Here is a 12,914-nt window from a genome sequence, read left to right on the forward strand (position 1 = left end):
TGAAAAATATTTTTGTTATAGGAGCTCAGCTTTCTTAAACAGTGACAATTCATTGCAAAGCACTAGAATTTTTTTTAATTAAAATATTAAAAATAATTGAATTACTGCAGATTTCTGAGATCACTCAGACACCACAGCATATAATGATATAGTTAACTTTGGAGTAGGCAACTTGGTAAGTGATTTCTTTAGGTACCTTCTATCCCTATTTAGATAATTTCATAACAGACATTTGGAAACATCCATTCTGCTACAAAATGCTCTTAATTCTAAGTCAGTTTTTAGTAATAATGAATAGTATTTTTTGTCAAATATCCTATAGGCAAGCAGCTATATTACAATCAATGTGACTCACCTCATCCCCCCAAACTGAATTTTACAAGGTATCTTATAGCTTTATTCAATATTAGTACAGACTTTGACACAAGCTGTTTTTCTTCTCTGAAAGATTAATTTTAACTCCTGTAATTTATTATTTTTACTTAACATTTTTTTTTTGTGTGTGTGAATAATAATAGTTGATAATAATAGTGAATTATACGTAGTTGATAATATAGTTGATAATACAGTGAATTAAATATAGTTGATAATATTGTGACCTTCCCTTTCAGAAAGAAATGTGGCAACCAATAATGCTATGAAGTGCTACTAATAGATTGTGTTCCAATTTTGCACATGGAAAAAAAGTAATTTTATAATTTATTCACAAGAAACATGACTGAACTGCAGCATTTTCATGTCTCTTGTTCAAAAGAAAGCTGCAATAATTCCCACTGAATTGATGAAAGATACGAGTCTGCATTTCTAAAATCTTGGCCAGAAAACCTCAGATGCTTGAAGCTCTGCATCTGCTCATGATCATGGGCATTACCATTCTGGGTTGGCTGAGCATCTTGGGACTCATTTCTTGCCTACACCTGTCTGAAAGGTAGAGATTTCAGGAAACAATGTATTATTTATGAGTCTGGGGGGAAATGAAGCTGAAAGGAGTGTGTTTGGAACAGTTTTGCTTCTCCTGTTGTGGAATCCATCTTATCCTACATTTCTTTTGTTTGACACATGTTGCCCCAATTAATTAGTTTTCTCCTCTTCTTCTGTTCATTTTCCCTTATCCCAGCCCACTGAAAACCCAAAACAGAACAGAGAACATAGTTACTGTCTGATGACAGCGGTGGCTCAATTTTGTTTAATATCACTGTGTTATTCTGCAACAAATTGAGACTAATTGCTTCTCCACTGCTCTGTTAGTTTGTGAAAATGCCAGCAACTCCAAGTGCTGTCATAGCTCCCCTCCTAATCTCTGTAAGCTTATATAGAAAGGAAACTGGCGAATGAGGTCTGACTGGTAGGTGAATGAAATGTCATGATGAAAGATGTGCCCATCATTGACTCCTCTTCGGTATTGAAATTCGTGATTTTCACCTCAGGTGTCATGTACATGAGCAGCTGTGACTCTATAAATCTTGTGGAAAGCTCTTTCTTCCTTTTTGCCTTCCTCAGCAAAAAAAAATTACATTTATATAAACTCATATAATATCTGTTATTGGGTTCATCATGGGTGGGTTTGAATTTTTATTCAATGAATATAATTTCTCCCTTTCTTCTTTAGTGCTAAAAACTACACAATGGCTCTTTAATATTTAATTGAAGATATCGTTTTACGGGTTTTAGTTTAAAGGTAACCATAGCACAAACACATCCATTATTAACCGCCAAACAGCAGTGTAGGTTCTTGGGGATCCTCTTTGGCTTAATATGAGAACCCCTGTCAGCAGGAAACAGTGCTGGTATTGTTGGTAAGCGTGACAAACTGGCAGATCCAATGGGCACCACAGTGGAACAATGCAAACTGCTTATATCGGTGGAAGAGAAGATGTTTAAGAGCGAGGTGAAGGCGGAAAGCGAGAGGCTGTCGAGGAAGGTTCGGTTCCGCGTGGCATCCTCTCACAGCGGGAGGGTGCTGAAGGAGGTCTATGCTGATGGGGAGGCCACTGACTCGCTGGACTCTGAATATGCCAGTAGCTCGGAGACCGACCAGACCAGCCGGCTGAGCGAGGTGGAAGGGCAGCAGAATGGGCACGTCGGGTCTGAGTGTGATGAAAATGAAAGCGAGCAGGATGACTTGCTTATTTTAGTCAGAGCTGCTAAAGAGAAGGGTTTTGGTACAAAGCGAGTCAATATTCTCAGCAAAAATGGCACTGTCAGAGGTGTCAAGCACAAAGTCAGCGCTGGTCAAGCCCTCTTTGACAATCTGTCAAAAGTATTTCAGGTAAGTGATGCAGTACAGCTGGCTCTAGGCCCAGTATCTGTCCCTTTTAATGTTGCACATTATTCTGTTCCTTTGTCCAGATCTATCTGACAATTTCTCAGGCTCTGGATTCAATTCTGCCTCATCCCCTTTGCTGTCTGCTGGCTGCTCGTGCTCAGCACAATCTCATTGCTCTTTCTGGTACACATTGACTCCACACTCCAAACTGACTGCGATATTTTTCTTTCAAAATTGACCTAAAATTTGCTTACCAGCACTGGGTATATTGTGCTTCTCACATCAAGACCAGGAAAGAAACAAAACAGAGGAATTAACTGGTGCTTTACCAAAGATCTGTACAGGGGATCTGTACAAGGATGTGTCATGTTTCCACCCCCATTGTATTAGTTCTAATGAGTTTGCAATGCTATCTACTGTCCCCTACAAGTAAATATGTATACTTGTAAATTCCATTGTGTTTAATCTGCAAAGTAGATCAAATTAAATGCAGGATGGCAGCAATGACTGTTTTCCCACATGAAAATTTCAGAGGAATGAAATCTTAGTCACAGGTCTCTTTTATTAATGTCTGGTTTCCATTCATTTTATTGAAGGAGTAGAATATCTGTATTTGAAACAGTATGTGCCACATTGACCCCTTAGGCGGAGAAAAGCAGGTCTCAGAAAATTCAAGATAAAGTTCTAAAAAATTTAGTTCATATATATAATTTATCTACATAGCTATTCAGGTCTTTCAGTCATTAATATTCAAACAAAAGAACAGGTATGCAACCAAACTCTCTCTAAAGTTTGTTAGAACCCAGAATTATGATGATCTATTAAATTAGCCTATAGTTGGCTTCAGTGCCTTCTTTTAAAATAATTTATGCATCTTTAAATCATGGGGAATTTTATATTAGTAACTATAGCTTTTTGCATTAAAATTAAATATTCTAAAAGTTCTTTGTTACTTTGAAGCTAAGTCATTTCATAATACTTTAGGAATGGCTGTGGACTAGCATTCTCTTGCTTCTGAATATGAACTCACCCCCTATGCTGTACCTAGTCTTTTTGTCAGTACTGATGTTTCTGTGCAAGATGGCTCTTTCTTCAAAGATGAATCATCTGTAATGTCTGTGTTTTGTTCTTTATATCACAGAGCACTCAGAGAGCTTGCTTTCTTTCAAGCTACTCACTGAAAACTTTGCCCTCGAGTTCCCCACTCTGACAAAATTTGTAACAAACTCACTGGGGACATTTTCTAATCAGATATGAGTTAAGAAGTGTTAGCTGGGACATGTCTGTGTTCTTCTCCCACCTTGATTCCAGACACTGCTCCATGTTATTTTTCTACAAGATCCAGTTTCCTTAGAGATAAAGTTTGAAGTCCAGTGAAAATGAGTGTTTGTTTGCATATCTTTTGTCATATTATGATACAATTTTCTGTGCTACACGGTGAGCACACAGAAGAGCAAAACATGTAAGTTTTCTTTGGGGCTGATTGGAAATGGCCTGATCCGGATGTGAAATAAGATCATACTATGTCTAGCTACAAATGGAGAATCCTATGTTAGGATAACATTGTAGGGTAATTTCTAGTTTTCTGTAGGTATTTTCCATACAGTTAATTGTGCATTAATACTGCTTAGAGAGCAACAAGAGTTCTGCATTCAGAAATATATTAAGATATATATATGTCTCTGTAAAAAGATAGGACTCAAAATCCCTTGACCTGGGCATTTTCCTAAGTTCACTTGATTATGTGAGACCATCTGCAGTTACATGTTTTGCTTCCCTTGGGTAAGCAACAGCAGATGTATAACAATAGCAAAGATATATATGGAATCTCATCCTTAACAAGAGCCTGTTTCTGCCCCTTTGTTGATTCAGCAGTAGGTGACCTCATCAAAAAATTCTCAGAATCAGTGTCAAAGCAGGTGGTTGTCATCTCAAAGTATGTTCATGACCTTCTGGCAGTCCTAAATCCTGAGTACTGATAAATTCTTGAACGCAAACATTTATGATTTATTTTTTAACAGATCACTCATTAACTAAAATGTGCATGCAAGAAGCCACGTACTGTGTATGTGTCAGTGTCCTGTGACTCTGAAAGTAGTTTTTTGTTGGAGTTTTTCAGCAGTGTCAGTATTAAGATTCTTCAGACTACATCTGCCCACCTCTATTATCCTATTATCTAGCATAGAATAGAATAGAATAGAATAGAATAGAATAGAATAGAATAGAATAGAATAGAATAGAATAGTTCAGTTGGAAGGGACCTGCAAAGATTAAGTCCAACTGTCCCTTAAAATAAGTCAATTTACTCAGATATTCTGAGGATAAAGAGGGATTCATTAAATGGGCCTTAAGTCACACAGTCAAGATCTTTGATGTTTGGTGTTCAGAAAAACTTCCAGTATACCTGTGATAAAAGCACTTCTATGTATTTGAATATTCCGTGGAATACTTGTCTTTTTGAATATTTTCTCCACATTGACTAACTACAGCCTTTCTACAGAATTGGTTTAGAGAGCTCCTTCCCATAACAGTCTCATCCAGAAACCTCACTTCTTCTGGAGTTTTGGGGAATGTGAATACTGTGAGGCATACAGGCAGTATTTGTAGAGGAAAAAAAAATGCAGCTATTTTTATTGTATGACACAATCTTGGCCTGAGAATGTATATATACCACCAAATAGATGTGCAGACCCAGCAACATCTTCCTGCAACCACATGCCAAGCACTTCCATTGCCAGCACAGCCACCAAATTTCAATTTCAGGCATTTCTTAAGACGAATTAGGTCCCATGTATTAGACTGTCTGATGACTGTCCCTGGACACGAGCTGCTGTGGCATGGTGACAGTAGGAGGTCTGTCTCCCTTCCCCCTGGGAGGAGCCTGGGGAGCCCAGCAGGAGCATCCATGTGCAGCTGGGGATGGCACAGCTGTGGGGATGGTGTGGGGCAGAGAAACATGTGTCTGAGGTAGCATCTCTGCTCCATGGTAGGACATGTTAGGGATGAAAATGCAGGAAGACATCAGCCCAGTTTATGGGAACAGGGTTTCCATGACAACCCCTCCAGCCTTTTCCTTCTAGGGGCAATGCCACAAGGAGAACATTCCCATAGCAACCATCCCCTGGAGCAGCCAGGCTGCTGGGTCTCCCCGGTGTCCAGTCTGTCCCACCACCATGTCCAGCCTGGTCCACCACCATGTCCAGCCTGGCCCATGCAGCAGGCAAATCCACCTCACTTGGGACCTGAGGGGTGGCCTTGGTTCATTCGTACAGGCTGACACTACAGTGGTAACATAGTCAGAAATATTTTATCCATGAGAAATGATCACAGTTCAAAACCCTGATTAAAGGAAAAGACCAGGAGCTCCTGGTCTCCCTGTTCATCCACCTTCTCAGCATGAGTTAAATTATCTTCACTGAAACACTGAATCTGACCACACTGGCAGCTCCGGAGCTGGGGAAGTGACTTTCTGATTGCAACAGGGGCATAAGCTCTTTCTCGGCACATATAAAGTAATTATTTTCTTCAGCATATGACTAAAGTGTTTGTTTTCTAATACTTAAACCTGAACATTGTTAACATGTGAATAGGTTTGAATGCATCCTATATTTTCCCATAAAAAGCAGAACAGAAATGATACTTATTTCCTTGAAATAAATGTAATTCTCTTCATAATTACTTTGTGTGTGTATATGTGAGTGTGTGTCAGAACAGGCTGTCCCTGTGATGGCTTCCAGATGATGCAGAGCAAAAATCCTTGGGTTGCTTGGTATATTGCTAAGTAGTGCAATGTTCATTTTATGCGAGACACTGTTGTGCACTGTGCACAGCAATGGAGCTCAGCCAGAGCTTTCACACAGGTCTCCCCTCATTCCCAGTTTCAGCACAGATCCTTTCCTCTAATTCCACACTTACACACTCCACTGGCCTTCCAGTATGCTCTGAAAGGTCACTTTCTGCTAAATTAGCTACAGATCTCATTCCCAGGCAGGGCCTGCTGACGTCTGTTATGGAAGGGCGGGCCTGGTTAACAGACCTGATTAATGCCTTTCTGAACATTGCATCAGAATGCATATGGATGAAGAGACAGACATAATGTGTTTGGTCTTTATGATATTTTCCAGTGCAGTATCACAGGTAGAGCTAACATTTAACGTTACAAAGTGCAAATCAATATTCAGCCAGATAAAGGATTAGCTTATTAATATTTAAAGAGAGAGATGGGAAAGAAGAATCAGGTAGAGTTAAGAATCAGGTAGAGTTTGTTAAGAGAAGGAAAGCTTCTGGAGTGGTTAAACTCGTTGCCGTCTCTCTTTGCTTGTTAGTGATCTGGAGAAGTGAACACGCTACAATACATGCAAAGCTCACAAAACCAGAAGGGATGGCTAATGCCAAGACACAGAGAAAATAAAATGAAAAACAGGCACAAAAGCAACAGTGTTCCAAAGAAGGCAGATGCTGCAAAGTACTGATAAGAATGTTTCTGGTGTAACAGTAAAAGCAAAGGCCTTAGGTTGGGTGGCACACTGTATATCGCTCTGTCCTCTGAAGTGTGTCACTGCAATCCCCAAAATTATGGGCAGAAGAGGGAGGAAGATGTCTGTGGTTTTACTGGAGAAGTCACGATATAACATCATTCCCCTCCACGCTTCTTTGGTGGATGGTCAGTGCTGGTTGTGCTCCTGACTCTCCAGCATCATTGGACTCTCTGAACACAAAAACTTCTGCTAGGACTGGACTAAGTTTGTTAGAGGCCTCCTGAACTTTCCCTTCATATTCTTAGTTCATAGACACTGTCCTGTGACTCCCAAACTGGCATAGTTTGCAGAAGGAATTGACATGCTGTATTCTCAGTACCTGCCAATAGCAATGTCAGGGAAACCTGCTCATAAACTAAAGCCACAGTTTTTGCCCCCCCAGTGAGTTGTAGGTACCTACTCTGAGATATAAAGTTCCAGTGTTTGTTCTTAGTGTTCATGAATCTGGAAAACTAAGTATTGAGCAGTGTAGCACTGAAATCCACCTAAGAATAGGAAAAGTTATAATTACAGTGAGTCAAATGAGTACAAAAAAAGTATTTTTTACAGAAAATTCAGTGTTAGCAGGTCACCTGGATCACCGCTGGAATGGTCATACTGTCTGTTCACCTCTTCCTTTGTACCTTCCTAAGTGTTTTTATCTTTAACCACAACACTTGGGACAGTGATTCAATTAATTCAGTTGATTAAGTGATGGCTAAAAATGGTCATTTCCAGAGCTGGTTGCTGAACAGCCATACCGATTCAAAAAGACAGATGTTCAGGTCTGTCATTTTTTAAGAGGAGCCTGGGATTGGTCAGTACTTAGGATATTAATATTGTTATCACATTGTCCTATAAATCAGCTTTCATATTCTCCTATAAATCAGCTATAAAGCACTGAACTCAGGCAAGTCTATTATTAGTATGTTCATGATATTTTAGTATTTGCTGTTACTGGACTTGAAATACATATTCGACTTAGACAATGTGTAAACAGACTAAACTATCTAAACTTCTTAAAGTTATATACAAACTTTGAGTTTGAAAAGACTTATCTGTCTCTTCTTAAAAAAATATAGGTAAGAATGTCTTGATTTTTCAATGTACTCAACGTTGGAAAGCTAAGCAACAAAACCATGGTTACATTTATCACCTCTTCGAGATTGAATCAATAACTGAAGAAAAAAACACTGGGCTTTTGTTCTAGCAGTCTGATCATCATGCCCTGGATGTCTGTCCAACATGCCAGAACACTGTATGGCCTCAAAATTACTCTTGTTCTGATATGTTTTGATCCCAACAAAGGATCCATAAAAGAAGTTTGTGTTCTTGAGACACTCAGGTGTCTCAAGCAGAGGCAAACCCCATAGACAGTTCAGACAATTAAACCTTTCTGCTCAGTGTAAATATATGGCTCTGCTTCAGATAAGCATGTACTTTGCTTCTGGAATCACACCTACATTTGCAGATGAGTGCAAAATGTTATAAAACTGAACTGGCATTTCCTCACTGGTTGTACTATTTTTATTCATTTAGCACAGGTAGACAGGATCACAAAGATCACAAAATGCAAGGCAACTGAGAGCCAGCCTTTGTGCATTTTGCAGCAGAAGTCAGGCATCACTGATGTGAGTGGTGCAGTTTTGAACCTCGACAGGCTTATCCGTGCACTCCAGCCTTCCCTGAAACAGAGACTGTATTGGCACTTCCTAGCACGGGCCTGTGAACGCCCTTGACACTTGAGTCTCATGTACAGCTAGACTCTGGCAGGATGGGGGCAGCAGTGGGGAGATCATTTTGCACTTTGCACCTTCTCTCTTCTGCTGATAGAAAGCAACTTCTAAGAACTAACTGCTACTGAACAGAGTCTCAGACTCACCTCAGCTGGAGTCTAAGTGCCTGTGGTCCAAGCAGAGTGAGCAGCCTATAGGAAAAAGCAGAGTTGTTGCCCTGGGCTATGAGGGACAACACAATTACATTTTTCGCTCATTGAAGTCTACACCATGTGGCTACTTTCCCAAGCAGAGTGATTTATTAATAAGCTTCACCCCCAGGCTTTATCCTTTGCATAACAAAGGGCAGAGCAAAGAAGATATGCTTATACTGCAGTGAATACTTATATATGGAATACATATATGCAGTATTAGAATGAACCAAGACTTTAGGTATAGGTTCACAAAAAGATAGGCTTCTGAATAAGGTCTTACAACTAAATGGATTTCCCAAACCCCTCTTTTGTTGCCACCTTGTCTCAAAGGCAAAAAAAACAACTTTTATTAATGAAATTTTGACTAATGATCTGCCTTGGCCATGTGCCTCATTATCTCGGTATTGACAGGACGTGACAGGTACCTCCTACTCATGTCCTGTGGGAACCACAAAATAGGCATTCCTTTGCCTGTCTCACCTGCTGGGCTTGATGCAGTAGGTGTCCTCTGAGCATGCCTGGTGGATCAGATCCTACACGAAATGTACATAAGCAGATGCTGCTTTGTTACAAAACGTGTCTGCAGGAGGTAGTGGTGGGAGTAGTACTTTGAGTTAAGCAGTCATAAGACAGCGTGAATAAGTTGCTGGAGTGTGAGTGGGGGACAGGCTTGCTGACTCTCTACTTGTCATCCCAAATACTATACTTGACTCCCATTTCTGTCTCTCTCTCTCTCTCCACTCTTACACATTATAAGGTGATGGCATTACTACAGCAAGAAAGTGTCCTGGAAAAGCTTGGAACCTGTGACTTACTTGTCAGGGACAGGAGGTAGAGAGCAGACTGAATCCAGGTAGACAAGACCTGAGAGACTGCACGTAACCATGTTCTGCCACTCTCTGCCCCCCTTTAAATATGAAAAAACAAACAAACAAACAAACAAACAAACCAAAACCAAAAGCATTTGCTTTCGTTTTGAAGGAAAGAACTAATGTGCTTGTTCTCAGGCAATGAACACATATGCCAAATGGAAAAAAGTCCCTCCTGGTTGTACTAAGCAGTATTCCTAAAAATGTTGCCCTCAGGAAATTCTCTGAGCTGAAAAGAATCATAAACTTAGAGAGTATTGGGAGGAAATGTCATATATGCTTTCCATCCTCTCTTAATTATCTGTCTGGTAGATGACCTGGAATACTAGATGAACACTGGTGCTGAGCCCAGTTGCAGCTCTGGTATTCTTACATAATGTCACTGCAGAGCTGCTCAGGAAGGTGCTCAGCCTTTAAATGAATGTGGAAAATGCCTCTTCCTTTAAGCTGACCTTATTTTTGACTGAAAAAGTGTAATGTTAAGTAAACTGCTTACCAAAAAATTCTTAGGACATTAGTGCTGAAGTTCTTTCTACTTATTCTAACAGTATGAAATTTGTTTTTCTGAGAGTTGGCCTCTTACAACAGAGATAAAATGATGAGCTGGTTAGTATTAAATGTTAATTAGCAGCAATAACTCTTTTTTTTTTTTTTTTGTCTATGAAGCTAAAATCAGTAACTCAGGAGGACATTTAGGAAAAAATTACTTTTAAAGTATTCTTAAAACTAGGACCATCAAGAAGAGTTTAGGTTATTCCCTCTTCTTTGATATGGTACAACACGCTGCCTGCTAGCTCATTTGCTGTGTCCTCTTGCCCATAAATGTCTTCATCCTTTGACACAGGACAAATGAAGTCTGTGGAACACTTAAAGCTGAAAGTTGAAATACAGTTTTCTACAAATACGAACCATCCTATATGCTTAGTTACTAGCATCAGTCTTGTTTATTTACATCTAATGATTATGTGCAAATAAACCACCTTGCAACCAGATATTTAAGGGTCCTCATTGCACCTGGTTGTCTTAGGTGAGGTATATTTTAGTTACATTTGCAAACATGGAAGCAAATATTTTAGGGCTAGTAGCATGATTAAAGGGCTGGAGCACCTGTTGTATGCGGACAGGATGAGAGAACTGGGCCTGTTTATCCTGGAAAAGAGAAGACTGAGGGGAGACCTCATCAGTCTGCATAAATATATGAGGGGAGGGTGTCAAGCCTGTCTTTTTTCAGTTGTGCCCAGAGACAGGACAAGAGGCAATGGGCACAAACTGAAGCACAGGCGGTTCCGGTTGAATATGAGAGGGCACTTCTTTACTGTGAGGGTGAGAGAGCACTGAGACAGGCTGCCCAGAGAGATTGTGGAGTCTCCTTCTCTGGAGATATTCAAAACCCGCCTGGATGCCATCCTGCGCAATGTGCTCTAGGTGATCCTGCTAGGTAGGGGGGTTGGACTAGATGACCTTTAGATGTCACTTCCAACTTCTATTTTGTGATTCTGTGATTTTGCTAGAGTGGGCCAATTTGTCACTAGTTTGCACAGCAGTACAGTTGTGCAATTGTAAAAATATGCTAATAATGAGGATAGAGCTCATTTCTTTCAAAAAACGTTAGCTTCAAAGAGTTAGAAATTTTCTTCACCTTAGTGGTATGGTTCTGCAGGTGTGTACTGGTGGTTTTCATTTCATGCCATAACAGGCATTAACAAAAATACTTATTAACAAGTTAATTACATTACGATTCCATGTAATTTACAGATCTCAGAACTACTTCAGATCTGAACTAGGATTCAGAAACCCTTTGAAACATTAGTATTTGCAAAGACTAGATAGTCAACTTTAAATATGCACATGCTTTATTGGTACTCTGTTACAATGACCCAAGTAAAGTGTATTTTAGTAGTTGACCAAAAACACATTTCAGGAGTCACCTGCTGCCAATTTAATTGTCATGTACGTGTCATCTCCTTTCTTAAGAGAGAAGAAGTGAAACCATCTTTTTTTGCAGGTAATGCTTGCTAGACTGTTCTGGTCTGCTCTGACATTTGTCTAGTACTGTTGACAGTTTATTACACACTACACCAACACAAGGTTCGTGATTAACAGTTTGAAAGAAAGAAGTGGTTAAAGAAGTACTTCTTTTTGTGGCTGGAGCTTTAGCCCGTGACTGTAATGTTCAGCAGCGCCATAAGTTGGTAGCTAAAGTGCAATAAAATATGCTTAAGAATGTAATTTGCAGACAGAGAGAAAAAGGTTTGACTTTCATGCATGAAAACCCTCTTCATTGCTGCAACATCCAGTGCTAGATATTACAAAGCGTGAAAGTCAAATCTTGCTAAAATTTTCTACATCTTATAAGGTAAATAGTAATTAAGACAACAACCCCAGCCAGTTGATTTTGAAAAGGAGTAGGAAAAATATAGCTTCCCAACCAAAGAGGCAGTCCTGTGCTTTTGCTTGGAACAGTTAGTCATATTGTAGAGAGTTGGCCACAGTACAAGTCTTTACAACCTCCATCATACAAAGCAACAGAAATGGTCACAGGCGAGCAACTGGAGTCAGTGAGGTAAAGACTTATTTCACACATGACAAGAAAGATGACAGAAAAGCCATCTATATTGCTAGTATGAATTGTGGAAAACATTTTAACAACCTTAGCACAATTTTGCTTTGGAACTCTATCTAGAGACACCATCCATCAATAATGTCAGAGAAGTATGTCTTCTATACCACAGAAATGTCACATGAAAACTCACTCTTCCTCCCCTCGTCAGAAAGAAATATGGGAAAGCTTACTGGCCAATAACTGCACAAGTTTATAACAAAATGCAGTGTTATCTTCTGCACTGACAAATCAGACAATGCTGGTGCAAAGGCAAAAAAAATGTTTCTTTGGGATTGACCCTGGTAAGCTTTTTGGAATGCCACTGATTGCTAATATTTTAATGAATTTTAACAGTTGTGCAATATTGTTTAATAAAAATGTATTTCCCCATGCAACTCGTGCATGTACATCAGAAAGTGGACAGTTTCTAAACATGCATGCACAATTGCAGATTTTAAAAGAAAATGTGTTCTTTTCCTGCCCAGCTGCTCACATCCTGCTCTTGGTGTACTGCACCTAAATGCAAAGGACTCACCCTTCCCACACAGGCATCTGTGAAGCATTTCATTGGTATTCAAGTGCAGAATGCCACAAGAGACAGGAAACATTCTTCCCTGATTAAAGAAGGGAATAATGACTGATTTAACCATTATTGCTAGACTTCGTTCCAGCTATTGCAGATCTTAATCTGCATCTTGAGAACTTCCCTTTCCAGGTGTTGGCTGATGTT

General features: G+C 39.7%; 1 protein-coding gene across 1 annotated transcript in view; it reads left to right on the plus strand.

The window, feature by feature from the left end:
- The first annotated feature begins 1,745 nt into the window (after nt 1-1,745).
- Nucleotides 1,746-12,914, plus strand: part of GRXCR1 (glutaredoxin and cysteine rich domain containing 1) — a 39,671-nt gene continuing 28,502 nt past the window's right edge. Inside the window, exon 1 of the mRNA XM_013199843.3 lies at nt 1,746-2,269. Within this exon, the coding sequence (XP_013055297.2) occupies nt 1,823-2,269 (447 nt within the window). The 5' untranslated portion in view covers nt 1,746-1,822. The remainder of the gene's footprint in view (nt 2,270-12,914) is intronic.

The sequence above is a fragment of the Anser cygnoides genome, chromosome 4 (genome assembly GCF_040182565.1).
Source record: "Anser cygnoides isolate HZ-2024a breed goose chromosome 4, Taihu_goose_T2T_genome, whole genome shotgun sequence".
Classification (NCBI taxonomy): Eukaryota; Metazoa; Chordata; class Aves; order Anseriformes; family Anatidae; genus Anser; species Anser cygnoides.